Source organism: Vombatus ursinus, unplaced genomic scaffold, assembly GCF_900497805.2.
Source record: "Vombatus ursinus unplaced genomic scaffold, bare-nosed wombat genome assembly UNPS02014945.1, whole genome shotgun sequence".
NCBI lineage: Eukaryota > Metazoa > Chordata > Mammalia > Diprotodontia > Vombatidae > Vombatus > Vombatus ursinus.
Window position 1 is genome coordinate 20,981,327 of NW_020954723.1, and position 14,627 is coordinate 20,995,953.

At 38.3% G+C, this 14,627-nt stretch overlaps 1 protein-coding gene across 1 annotated transcript in view; it reads right to left on the reverse strand.

Annotated features, from left to right (window-relative positions):
• Positions 1 to 14,627, reverse strand: part of TMEM63C (transmembrane protein 63C) — a 75,158-nt gene that overhangs the window by 14,109 nt on the left and 46,422 nt on the right. Inside the window, exons 13-16 of the mRNA XM_027844866.1 lie at positions 8,570 to 8,692; positions 7,348 to 7,501; positions 5,066 to 5,172; positions 771 to 857 (exon numbers count right to left, since the gene is read on the reverse strand). Coding sequence (XP_027700667.1) covers positions 771 to 857; positions 5,066 to 5,172; positions 7,348 to 7,501; positions 8,570 to 8,692 — 471 coding nt within the window. The remainder of the gene's footprint in view (positions 1 to 770; positions 858 to 5,065; positions 5,173 to 7,347; positions 7,502 to 8,569; positions 8,693 to 14,627) is intronic.

A 14,627-nucleotide genomic window follows, 5' to 3' on the forward strand; every position in this document is an offset into this window, starting at 1 on the left:
CCTCTCCCTCCTCCTCCTCCTCCTCCCCTATCCTTGTTTCCCCTCTCCTTTCCATCCCTACCCCATTGGAAAAGAAAAGAACAACCCTTGTAACAAATTAATCAAGCAAAGTAAATTTGCCCATTGGTTCTGACCAAAAATGTATTTAATTAATAAATAAATCTTGAGTCTACAACCTTTCTTCTGTCAGGATATGAGTAATAGGTTTTGTCACTGATATTGAGAACTGGAATTTCAAAGAATATCTACCATCCTTTTTATATGATGGCTCTACAAATAGTTGAAGATGGAAATCATATTCCTTCAAAGTCTTTTCTCCAGGCACAACAAGGTTAGTTCTTTTAACCTTTGTATAGCAAGTTTGAGTACCCTTAATGTACTAGTTACCACCCTTAAATATTATACCAAGTTAAATGTTAATGTACCAGGCTAAATATGGTACCCCCAATTTGAACCCATTACTTAGGATGTGATTTGTCCAGGGATTATCACTTTCCTTGTTCTGAGCACTCAGTACATTTTATTTGTGTACCCTAAGAAAACATTAAGGTTTTTTTTTAGCATGGTTACATAACTGTTGACAAATGTATATGTCTCCCTAAATAGATTATAAACTACCTAAAACCAATACTTTATAACTCCCACAGCACCTGGAACTGTACTGGGCACATAGTGGGTTCCAATAAAGACTGGTTGAATTGAATTATAGTGTTTGCATACTCTGCTGGGCAGGGAGATGGAATGATGATGGCTGGATATGCTATGCCTACCTGGTCAGTCCCAATGAAGGCAAGATGATCACCATGAACACTAGGAAGAAGTAACACTTATATACTGTGAACAGATTTCGGTGTGACCTAAGGGACAAAAGGAGGAAATATTCAGTGATGAGGAAGAAGCAAAAGAGAAGCAAAGAGACTAAATTTTTGCACAACCTAAAAAGAAATATCGGAAGAACTGACATCACTAGGAAGTCTGAATTATCATAGGACCTTAATCCCTCTTATTTTTTCTTAAAACCATATTCATAGATAGCAACAGGCAATGATGACTTTGTACTGGGCTAGTACGGACCTTTCAAAGAATGCTCATGTTTTCTCATAGGGAGTTTTGTCTACAGGGACAGCAAGCTAGAGGGATCATTTGGGAGAATCTGTTGTTCTCCTTCCAATAAATACAACAGGCTATGGGTATGGAATGCTGCATTTAACATCACATATGGCTGATATGTTCATTTGTTTTGTTTAACTATTGTGTTACAAGAAGACTTATGTATAGTGGAGGAAGCAGGTTACTAGAAAGTGGGGGTGATATAAAAAGAATTCATAGCATCAATATTACTTAAAATAGTTTCTTTTGAACCTTAAGTTAGTGTATAAAGTAGGAGAGAAGAAAAAATGGTGTTTTGATTTTATCTCCCACTTCTGATCAGGTGCTCAATTATTTTTATCATCTAACTTTCACCTCCAGTAATCTACTGTCTTTTTGTTCCCCCATTAAAATGGTAACTGAGTAAGTCACTTAAGCGCTCTCAGCCTCAGCTTCTTAATCTGTAAAATGGGGATAATAATAGCACCTACCTCACTCACAGTAGGTCAGCTACATTCAAGGAGTAAAGGAATTAATCTTGTTGTGCCTGGTGAAAAGAAGACTTAGAAGAAACATAGTTTCCATCTTCTACTGTCTCATCACACATGTTGGGATGATGAAATGAGGTTGTTGTGATGATGAAATATGTACAGTGTTTTGCAAACCTTAAAACACTATGTAAATGTTAGCTATTATTGTTATTATTGTTGCTACTATTATTTTAGATAGATGGGATAAACGTAGTCTCAGCAGGGCATCTTCTTACTCAGGAATAAGGAGAAAGATGATGGCTGAGAAATAAGATCAAAGACATGGGATATAGGTTTACATGGTCAAAGTTGAAGGCCAAGGTCAGAGCTGGGAGAATAAAAATAATAAATGAGAGGGCTGATCCCTGAGGGGTCTCTTAGCTCTAATAAGGTCTCCTATGATCCCATGAATTTGCTGGTGATTTGAAGTTTATAAAGTGCTTTATACTTGTTGTTGTGGTTCAGTAATTTTAGTCATTTCTGACTTTTAGTGACCCCACTTGGGGTTTGCTTGGCAGAGATACTGGAGTTGATTTGCCATTTCCTTTTCCAGCTCATTTGGCAGATAAGGAAACTGAGGCAAATAGAGTTAAGTGACTTGCCCAGGGTCACAAGGTAGCAAGTGTCTGAGGCCAGATTTGAACTCAGCAAGATGAATCTTCCTGACTCCAGGCCCACTTTATCCACTGTCCCATCTAACTGCCCACGTGTATGTACTCTACATACATTATTTCATTTGAGCCTTACAGTAACTGGGTAGTAGGTACGCTGGGCATTATCTCTACTTGACAGATTGAGGAAATTGAGACTCAGAGTTGAGATGACTTGCTCATAGTTGTTCCATAGCCTGCAAAATGTGAATTTGGGGTATGAATTCAAGTTTTCCTGACTCCAAGTTTGGCCCTCAGCCAACTATGGCACATTGAATCAGCATGGCCCAGGTTGAGGAAGGAATGATGGGAAAAATTCTATTTTCTCCCAACCCTCTCAAGTCCTTCTTTAAAGTCTTCCTTCTTCCAACATGTATAAAATATAGCAGCTCTTTTTTTGGTGACAAAAAATTGGAAATTGAGGGGATGCCCATCAATTGGGGAATGGCTGAACAAGTTGTGGTATATGAATGTAATGGAATATTATTGTTCCATAAGAAATGATGAGCAGGTGGACGTCAGAAAGACTTGGAAAGACTTACATGAACTGATGCTGAGTGAAGTGAGCAGAACCAGGAGGACATTGTACACAGTAATAGCAACATTGTGCAATGACCAACTTTGATAGACTTACCTCTTCTTAGCAATGTAAGGATCTAAGGCAACTCCAAAAGACTCATGATGGAAAATGCTATCCACAGCCAGAAAAAGAACTATGGAGTCTGAATGCAGATCGAAGCATACTATTTACTTACTCTCTCTCTCTTTCTCTTTTTTTCTTTTTGTTTCTTCTTTCTCGTGGTTCCTCCCATTGATTCTAATTCTTCTTTACAACATTAGTAATGTGAAAATATGTTTAATATAAATGTATATGTAGAGCCTACATCAGATTGCATGCCATCTTGAGGTGGAGGGAGGGGAGGCAGGGGAAGAAAATTTGGAACTCAAAATCTTATGAAAGTGAATGTTGAAAACTAAAAATAAATAAAAAACAAAGATATAAAACAAAAAGGAAAAGGACTTATACACACAAAAATATTTATAGCAGCTATTTTAGTGGAGGCTAATAATTAGAAGTTGAGGGGGTATCTGTCAACTGGAGAAAGGCTGATCCAATTTGGTGTATGATTGTGAAGGAATACTATTGTGCTATAAGAGATGATAAGCAGGATGCTATCAGGAAAACTTGAAAAGACTTGTATGAAATGATGCAAGGTGAAACGAGCAGAACCAAAAGAACATTATACATAGTAACAGCAATATTGTATGATGATCAACTGTGAATGACAGCAATTCTCAGCAATACAATAAACCAAGACAATTCCAAAGAACTTATAATGAGAAGTGCTATCCATAGCCAGAGAAAGAACTGATGGAGTATGAATGAAGATCAAAGCTTACTTTTTTACTTTATTTTTCTTGGTTTTAAAATTTTTTTGGTCTGTGTTTTCTTTCACAACACAACTAATACGGAAATATATTTTGCATGACTATACATGTATAATTTATATCAAATTACTTGCCTTCTCGATGAGGGGTCAGGAGAAAAAGGAAGACAAAGAATTTGGAACACAATTGAAAAAACAAATGTTAAAAATTATTTTTGCATGTAATGGTTAAAATATAATATTAAATAAAAAAGGAACTACAGAAAATGGTACAGTTGTGAGAGTAATATGTAGAATTTATTATATAACTTTTTTAAAAGCAATCAGATGGTGTGAAATGATGATTTGTGATTTTATATACAATTTTCTTTTTGTGTTCTGCTATGGAAATGCTGGGGGATTTTTGGTGCTTAATTTGAGAATAAAAAATAAAATTAGAAAAAATTAAAGCCTTCCTTCTTTCTCTCAATCTTTCTCCTCTTTTGCTTTCTTCATTTAGATTCCTATAAAGGCTGGCCCTAGGAGAAATGATGGAGTAGGTGGGCATTGGGCCCTCCTACTCCAATACTGGGCCTTCATTTCCTCACTCTTCTCTCTCCTTGATAGCTTTTGAACCCTTGCTTAGAGGAACCCTGATAACAACCTGAATTCTCCCTACCCATCCCATTCAATCTGAATCTTATCCATTAATTTATTAAATTAACTTCTCTCAGGAAGTTTTCATTGACTACTCCAATGTCTTTTCATTCTTCAATTATTTCTTACATGATGCTCTGGAAAGATTCTGTCATCACCTGGTACATAACTTTCCCTGGACAAATTTGCTTTGAGATCTTCAAGACCTGGAACCAAGAAATTAATTCTAGGTCTAGACTTGGAGTCAGGAAGACCTGAGTTCAAATATTGCCTTAGACGCTTAAGAGTTATGTGAGAGTAGGCAAGTCATTTAATCTCTTTCCACTTCAATTTCCTTATCTGTAAAATAGGGATAATAATAGTTGTTGTGAGGGTCAAATGAGCTAACATTTGCAAAGCACTTTACTAACTCTAAAGCACTATATAAAAGCTAGTTGTTATTATTATTACTTCCTCAGTACAGAGCATGGACAGAGCATAGGAAGATCCTGTTGACGGACTCTGGAATGTTCAGATTCTGAAATCCTCTATGTCTTAGTGTATGGGTCCACACACCAAATAAAGAATTGAGGATCCATAACCCCTGGAGGATTTCACCAAGAAGAATTGACCCCAGGATCTTAAAAAGAATTTTCAACCTATCTTTGAGAGTAACCTCAGTCTGTCATCATTCTCCCTTTCTAAATTGGAGATGAAACAGCTTGCTTATTGGTATCCTGGGAAAAGAATGGACATTCTTATAGTTATAGAAATGAAGGGGGACAGGGCTTACCTAGTCCAGTGTGCCTCCAAAAAGGAGGAAGAGTAGACGATAAAGGGAAGGGTCACAGTGAAAGCCCACATTAGCACGCAAGAGAAGAACTGGGTCACAATGGGATTCTGTAGGGAATAAGGTGGAGTAGGGGTGGGATTAGTGTGGAGTACTACTTTCCTTATGAATTTGTCTTCCCCATCAGTCTGAAACATGCATGGGTCTCTCTCTTTTTTTGCCTTCAGCCCCACAGTCAGGCTACCACATGTTTTTCCCATTCACTGAACTTTGCCATGGGTGCAGAGGAAAGAATGCTGGGTTTGGGGTCCGAAGATCTGGGTTCCAATTCTGACTCTGCCACTTATTCCTTGTTAAGTTTTTGTGTCCCACATGAATAACCTATGTCGAATTGCTTGCCTTCTCAATGAGGGGAGTGGGGAGGGAGGAAGAGAATTTAGAACTCAATTTAAAAAAAATGTTGAAAATGGTTATTACATGTAATTGGGGGGAAAATAAAATGCTAAATAAAAAACATCAACAACAACAACAAATACTTTGTGTCCTAGTCTCCTTATCTGTGAAATGAGGGAATTGAACTAGATGATGTCTGAGGTACTTTCTAGTTCCAATCTATGGTCCTCCCCAAACTTTCAAAGCTAAGACAGGCCAATGCTGTAGGGCCAGAGAACAGATCAATCAATCAACATTTACTAAGTGACTATTATGGGCCAGGCACTGTGCAACGTGCAAAGGACACAAAAAGAACCTAGAATACAGTCATAGGCTTAGTACTTGTGCTGAAAAGGGCCTTCCAAGATCATCTAGCTCAACCCCTTTTTTTAATAGATGAAATAGGCCCAGAGAGGTTAAATGATTTGTGTAAGGTTTAAAGTTAGTAAGTAAATAAGTAGCCATGCCAAAATTCAAACTTTGTTCTTTTGGTACTAGATCTAGTGCTCTTTCCATTCCCCTTATCTCCATCCCTTCCCACATATGCACACCTTAGGCATGGTGATATGACACCAAACTTATCATTTTTGAATACCATCTCCCACCTATTTTATGTTATGTAATGACATAAATCCAGCATTGTGATACCACTATATGGGGTGGCCAACCATCCTCTTTCCCAGAAAGTGCAACTGGCTTCTGGGATTGTTGGAAAACTTACCCAGGGAAATGGCATGGCATGAGCTCCCCAGGCTTGGTGCCATGCAGAGGGTGTGACCTCTGTGTCTATGTCTGTGTCTATCTGAAGGTATATGATGCTGGGAGGATAGAGGAGAGGTAGATGGTAACTAACCTTGGGTTTAGGGACTTGGAAATGGTATTAAGAGTTCTTCAGAGTCTCTAACTATTGAATCACAAATATTTTTAAAAGTCTTTGTCCTCTGGGAGGGGGAGTGATGGAGGGCCATTTCCAGGGATGGGAGAATAAATGATGAGGGTTAAGTATTTTGGGGGCTTAGGGAAACTGTCAGACTACTTGCTTAATTTCTACCCAAACTTGACTTGAGAATTCTAGTTAATGGTCAATAGCTTGGCCAGCTGTAAGATCTGTCAAGGCATTCCCTGATCTCTACCACAGATGTGCCCAAGGATTTTTTTTTTAAAATGAGCACTGTTAATCACCTCCAATTTATAAGCCCAATGACACCTAGCTTCCTAATTTACCTAGTCCACCCTTATCATACCTTCTGCATGTTCATGACATCCTAGCTAGTTCAGGGTTTAAACCAGACCCAAAGGTTGACTCCTGACTGGAGGTTAACCTGCCTACACTCACCTTGGAATAAATCTGTAGTCCTTACTCCCCTTCCTATTTCTTCAACTTCAACCTTCAAGACTGAAGATATCCTGAATTCACCTTAAAGCAGGGTTCTTAACTTGGGATCCAAAAACTTGTTTTTAAAAATATTTTGAAAGCTGCATTTCAATCCAATTGGTTTCCTTATTAATCTTAGGTGTTTTATTTCATGCATTTTAAAACATTATTCTGAGGAATCCTAAGAATATGGTCCTTTCACCTGATTGCCAAAGGAGTCCACAACATGAAAAGGTTAAGAATCCCAGCTTTAGAATGAAGAAAACTATTAACTCTTCTGCCAATTACTGGGTTGTCCGTCCATAGGCTATGAGGTGAGTGGGGAGTCACCTTTTGCAGTCTTCTCCTGAGTACATTTTCCTCCATGAGATTATCACAATTCAGGAATGAGAATACCCTCTTCTTTCCTTGAGAAGCCTTCCCGCCACTCCCACCTGCATCTCCTGCCCACTTCTCCCCACTCAAGCTGAAGAAGCACCTGTATATTCTCGATGGGTCGAGTGACATTGAACATGTCCATGGTGTTGATAACAATGCTCGGTGTGGTGAGGAAGAAGATCAGGATGAAGAGGAAAGAGTTGAGAAATACAAAACGCGCCCACCAATAAAATCCACGGATGGATAGGTGCTGCCTAAGGAATAGAAGAAGATCTGTGAAACAAGAGAGTTTTCCAAGGAACAGACTGAACTCGTGCTAGCTTTCCTTTATTTCTAAACAAGCAGGGCCACACTATTTTATGTCCCTAGAAGTTCCATATGCCTCCTGGGAGGAGGCTCCTAGAGCTGCGTCCTTCCCTTTACATATTCCTGCCAGCACTGGTCCATAGGCACCCTGACTTCTTTGAAGTACACAGGGGATAACTTCATCTATTGCTCCTCCATCCATTCTGGAGAAGCTTCCTTGAAGGAAAACTTGAGGTGGACTCTTTTTCCTCTAGGAAGGCATTATCTTATCTTGTCTGAATAGTCCAATTCCTTTTCAGAGTTGGGCTAAAGGTATGGACAATATAGTCATTGTATGTAAAGGAGTTTGAGGCCAGGACTACCATGAATCTATATAGTCCTGTCACAAGATCAGCCAGGAATAGGCACAGCCCTGCTATGGGTTGGTTATACTTAAAGGCCTTGTGGATGTCTTTAACAAAAGCAGAGACCATATATGTCAGGTTCATGTTACGTCTGGTTCACGTAGTTATTCTTTCTGTAGTGATTAAGCTGGGCGGAAAGCGGGCATAGGATCTTATGGGGGGGGTCATAAGATCAAAGGATTTGGAGTAGAAATGGGCAACTAAATGGTCCATTAAATAGAGTTTGAGACTTTGGTATCAGTAAGATCTGAGTGTTAATCCTGTCTCAAATACTTACTAGCTATGTGACCCTGGGAAAATAATTTTAACTGTTCAGCTTCAGTTGGCTCATCTGTAAAATAAAATCACGCCCACCTCACAGGATTGCTGTGAGGAGCAAATGAGGTAACATATAAAGTGCTCTACCAACCTTAAAGTGCTATATAAATGCTAGCTGTTACTATCCAGGCCATACCAGGAGATGGAGGCATCAGGTGACTTGCCCAAGGCCACACAAGTAGTATTGAAACTTGGTCAACTTGTATCCCTATCCAGTGCTCTCTACATTACAGTGCAGTCATTGGCCTTCTCTAGCCTCAAGGAGCTCTGATGAGGAAGAGGAAAAAGGCTCACCAAAGAATATCCTTAGGATGAGGGGCATAGAAGATCCTCCATTTCTGAGACTGGACTACTGATGTCACTGAGGATTGTTGTGGAGTTTTGCCACAATAAACCCACCGGAAATCCTTTAGGATCCTGGGGAGAATGAAAGAAAAAAGAGGGCAAAGGTCAGAGAGAGGGGCAGGGGAACTAAGGTCCCTAACTCTGTATGAAGCCTTGAAGATTATCTATTCCAACTAATACCCTAAACTGACTTATCCAGTGAAAAGACATCTAAAGCCATCACCTAATGCGGTCATTCCAGTTGGTATAAAATTTTAACCAAGTGTTTTGGGCTAAAGTAGTTTTTTTTAAAAAGCTGGAAATCTCAACAAACATGAGGAATAAGGAGTATACTGATTTTCATCAATCGCGCGTTTGTATTTTTACCAGGGCCAAGTTTGCCTGTGATACCTATGGAGGCTGATCTTCCTCATGGAGGAGATGGTAAACAGACTCAAAGAATGTCTCTTAACTCACATAAATTGTTAGCATTTTTATATATTACCAAGAGTCCAGGAGCAAGAGATAGAAAGAGAAATTCCATGTAAAATAACTGCACACAATATAGAATACTTGGGAATCTACCTGCCAAGACAAACCCAGGAACCATATGAACACAGTTACAAAACGCTCTTCACATATATAATGTCAGATCTAAACAACTGGAAAAATATTAATTGCTCATGAGTAAACTGAGCCAATATGATAAAAATAACAATCCTACCTAAATTAACATACTTATTTAATGCCATAGCAATTGAACAACCAAAAATTTATTTTATGGAGCTAGAAAAAAATAATAACAAAATTCATCTAGAAGATCAAAAAGTCAAGAATATCAAGTGAATCAATGGGAAAAAAAAGTGAAGGAAGGTGGCCTAGCCACATCAGATCTCAAATTGTATTACAAAGTGGTAATCACCAAAATAATCTGGTGCTGGTGAAGAAATAGAGTGGTGGATCAGTGGAATCAAGTAGGTATACAATACACAGTAGGAGATGACCTTAGTAATCTTGTGTTAATAAACACAAAGATCTAAACTTTTGGGACAAGAATTATTTGTTTTTTTTAATAATATTTTATTTTTCCCTAATTACATGTAAAAATAATTTTTTTAATGTTTGCTGTTTTTTTTTAAGTTTTGAGTTTCAAATTCTATCTATCTCTCCCTCTCACCCCTCCTTCCTCCATGAAACAGTAAGCAATCTGATATAGGTTATACATGTGTAATTGTGTGAAACATTTCCATATTAATCATTTTGTACAAAAAGACTTGAACGAAAAAAAGAAAGAAAAGAAAGTGAAAAATTGTATGTTCAGTCTGTATTCAGACATCAGTTCTTTCTCTGGAGGCAGATAACATTTTTTATCATGAGTCCTTTGGAATTGTCTTGGAACATTGTATTGCTGAGAATAGCTAAGTCATTCACAATTCTTCATCATATATTATTGCTGTTACTATGTACAATATTCTCTTAGTACTGTTTACTTCACTTTGTATCAGTTCATATAAGTCTTTCCATGCTTTTCTGAGATCATCCTGCTTCTCATTTCTTACAGCACAATAGTATTCTATTCACAATCATATACAATTTGTTCAGCCATTCCCCAAGTGATGGCATCCCCTGAATTTCAATTCTTTGCCACCACAAAAGAGCTGTTATAAATATTTTTTGTACACACAGGTATTTTTCCTTTTTAAAAAAAATCTCTTTGGGATATAGACCTAGCAGTGGTATTGCTGGCTCAAAGGGTATGTACAGTTTTATAGTCCTTTGGGCATAGTTCCAGATTGCTCTCCAGAATGGTTAGATCAATTCACAACTCCACCAACAGTGAATTATTAGTATCCCAATTTTCCCACTTATAGTACTATCTTTTATGTCTAAATCATGTATTCATTTTGACCCTATCTTGGTATATGGTATGAGGTGTTGGTCTATACTTAGTTTCTGCCAAATTGCTTTCCAGTTTTCCCAGTAGCTTTTGTTAAATAGTGAGTTCTTAGTATATAGAGAACTGAGTCAGATTTATGAGAATACAGGCCATTCCTCTATTGATAAATGGTCAAAGGATATGAACAGGAAGTTTTCAGACAAAGAAATCAAAGCTATATTACAGGCACATGAAAAAATGCTTTAAATCACTCTTAATTAGAGAAATTAAAATCAAAACAACTCTGAGGTACCACTTCACACCTATCAGATTGCCTAATATAACAAGAAAGGAAAGTGATAGATGTTGGATGAGATGTGGGAAAATTAGGACACTAATACGCTGTTAGTGGAGTTGTGAACTGATTCAATCATTCTGTAGAGCAATTTGGAACTATGCCCAAAGGGCTACAAAACTGTGCATACCCTTTGACCCAGCAATAACCACTACCAGGTCTATATTCCAAAGAGATTTTTTTTTAAAAAAAGGAAAAATACCTAACTGTACAAAAATATTTATAGCAGCTCTTTTTGTGGTGCAAAGAATTGGAAATTTAGGGGATGCCATTACTTGGGGAACGGCTAAACAAATTGTATATGATTGTGAATGGAATACTATTGTGCTATAAGAAATGATGAGCAGGATGCTTTCAGAAAATCCTGGAAAGACTTAACATGAACTGATGCAGAATGAAGTAAGCAGAACCAAAAAAAAAAACCATTGTATGCATAGCAGCAATATTGTATGCTGATCAACTGTGAATGACTTAGCTATTCTCAACAATACAAAGATCCAAGACAATTCTGAAGGACTTATGAAGAAAAATGTTATCCAGCTCCAGAGAAAGAACTGATAGAATTTGAATGCAGGTCAAAGCATACTGTTTTTAAATTTTCTTTATTTTCCTTGGTTTTTCTTTTTTGATCTGTGTTTTCTTTCACAACATGATTAGTATATGTTTTGCATGTCTGTACATGTATAACTTTTATCAAATTCTTGCCTTTCAATGATTTGGGGTGGGGGGAAGGAGAAGAAGGGTGGGAGAGAATTTGGAACTCAAAATTATAAAAAATGAAGGTTAAAATTGTTTTTTAGATATAATTGGAAAAAATAAAATATTAAAAAAAGAAAGAATACTTCTTCACACTCTAGGTTGTCAGGAAGAATGAAATGTCCCTAAAGGAAACAAGAATGAGGCTTCAATAGGGGAAAGAATATGAGGTAGGGGAGGGGAGATGATTCTTTGTTAGTAGGTTAGAGAGGGTAAGAGAGTTACATGGAGAAGGGAAAGGAAAAATTTATTTATACCGTTAGAGCTCAAAAATAGATTTGAGACTCTTACTCCCACCCCCTCCCCCAACCAATCAAGAAACTTATTATTTTCAGATAGATCCATGATTCAGAATTTTAGATCCTAAAGGAGGTTGTGACAATGCCCAGTTTTAGGCCTAAGTCCAAACTGAAAGTCAATTTTGTAAGATTTCTTTGAAGGTGAATTGCAAGTTGTTATATCTAACATATGATATTATAATCTTGTTGACTGTTAAGGCTAGAAGTTAATGAAATAACATCTTGTTTATGCTCCTCCTCCTCCAATTATGATGAAACAGAGATCTACTAGAGAGGTAAAATGATGTAAGAGGTACCATATCAAATTAGTGACAGAGCTGAGGCTGGAATTTGAATCCCAATCCAGTGGGTTTCCCCAGCTCCCCCAATACTTTGTTGTGAGGCTCTTCTTAAAGAAGAGGAAGGATAGGGGTCGAGCCAAGATGGCAGAGAAAAGGCAGGGATTTGCCTGAGCAACAAACAACTTTAAATAACACCTAAAACAAATTCTGGAGTGGCAGAACCCACAAAAGGACAGGATGAAACAATTTTCCAGCCCAAGACAACTTAGAAGGTTGGCAGAAAAGGTCTTATGCACCAGGGTGAGAGAGAAGTTTAGTCTAGTGCGGACTCCACCAGGGCAGATTGGGTCCCAAAAAACTAGCAGTAGGCCTTGAGATGACGGGATCAGTGGCAGCAGTGGTGTCTTCTGGACTTCTCAGCCCACAGACAGTAAGGGGATTGGACAACTGGTCAGGAGGAGATTACAGGAATCCTTTTGCTGGCACCAAGGGCAGAACTCTGGTGCATTGCCCATATTTGGATCTGGGTAATAGTTCCTTGTGTCAGGGTAAAGAGGAGCACTAGCACACCAGAGCTTACGGCCACAGGGGAGCAGGACATTGGTCACAGTTGCAGGGCAGAAAAGAGCGCTTGTGATCACTCATAGATCAGAGCACAGGCCAGGAGAGTAGTTAACACACCTCTCCCTTGACCATACCACCACAAAGAACCAAAAACTTACAGGTCCCCAGAATTATTGCTGAAAACAGCTGCACAAAAACACTCTGAAACTTGAAACAGTGCTTCTTCCACCCTAGAAGCAGAGCCCCATTTTAGCATAGATTTAAAAGTCAAGAAATAGGCTGGAAAAATGAGTAAAAAATAGAGAAAGATCCTGACTATAGAAAATTACTATGATGATAGGGGAAGATCAAAACACAAAGACAAAAGAAGACAACAAAGTTAAAACTAAAACTGCTACAACCAAAGCCTCAAAGAAAAAATATGAATTGGTCTCAGGCCATGGAAGAGCTCAAAAAGGATTTTTTAAAATCAAGTAAGAGGCAGATAGGTAGCACAGTGGATGAAGCACTAGCCCTGGAGTCAGGAGGACCTGAGTTCAAATCCAGCCTTAGACACTTGACACAGTAGCTGTGTGACCCTGGGCAAGTCACTTAACCTGATTAAACTGATTGCTTCACAACAAAAAAAAATCAAGTAAGAGAGGTAGATGAAAAAGTGGGAAGAGAAATGAGAGTTATGCAAGAAAATCATGGAAAAAGAGTCAACAGCTTATTAAAGAAGGCACAACAAATACTGAAGAAAATAACACCTTAAAAGACAGAATAGAGCAAATGGTAAAAAAAGGTACTAAAATACATTGAAGAGAAAAATGCCTTGAAAAGCAGAATTGGGGAGAGGATTCTGGGAAGGTTGCGCAGTAGGTCAGAAAATTCCAAGCTCTCAAGATTTCCCCTCACAAAAGAGATAAAATAGTACCTTAGGGTGAACAAAGTGAAGGTAAAAATAAATAAGAACAGGGGCATAACAGGGACCTTCCAGGGACAATTGGAGAAGATCAGAAGAAAAATCCCAGGATGAGGTTTGGTTCCTGTGAAGAGTAAACACCTCCAGGCTAGGGTACCTGTTAACAACAAGCAGCAAGCCCTTGGGTTAGTTGGTTTGGGAGGCCGCCTAGGCCCCAGCCCCAGGAACTTTTATCCTCAGCTTAGTGAGGGGAGTTAAGTGAACCCAGGAAGATGGAGGAACCTCTGCTGATAAGGAACACCAGACCCAGCTGTGGAGAGCAGCAGGGGGCAGGAAGGAACCAGTACAAGCCTGGTGAGGGCAGAAGCAGTGGGGCAGAATGCCCCTGGCTGTGGGCACTTACAGGAGGCTAGAGATTTGGCTTTGGTCAGGCTAGAGGGGAGAACTGAAGATCTGGGGCAAGAAACACCAACCCCCATACTCCAGGTCTAGAGGTGATTATAAAAGTTAAGCTATTATTAAAAAAAATGCACAGGCAAAGGAGAAAGAATCCAATCACAGAAACTTATTATAGCAATAGAGAAGACCAGGGCTCATCTTCAGAGGAGGATATTGAAGCAAAGAAACCTCCTTTTACCCACAAAGAGCAATGTCAAATGGTCACCTGCTCAAAAAGAATTCATAAAAGAACTTTAAAAAGACTTTAAAAATCAAATGAGAGAGATACAGGAAAAACTAAAAAAAAAAAAAGAGAATAATCTGAGAAAGCCAAGAAGATTATGAAAAGAAAGTCAACCAATTAGAAAAGGAGATCCAGAATCTTAAGGAAGAAAACTACACTTTGAAAATTAGAATTGGACAAGATAAAACCAGTGAAGTTATAAGAGATTAAGAAATAATTAAACAAAATATGAAGAATGAAAAAATAGAAGAGAAAGTAAAACATCTTATAAGAAAAACAACTAATCTGGAGAACAGATCAAGAAGAGAAAA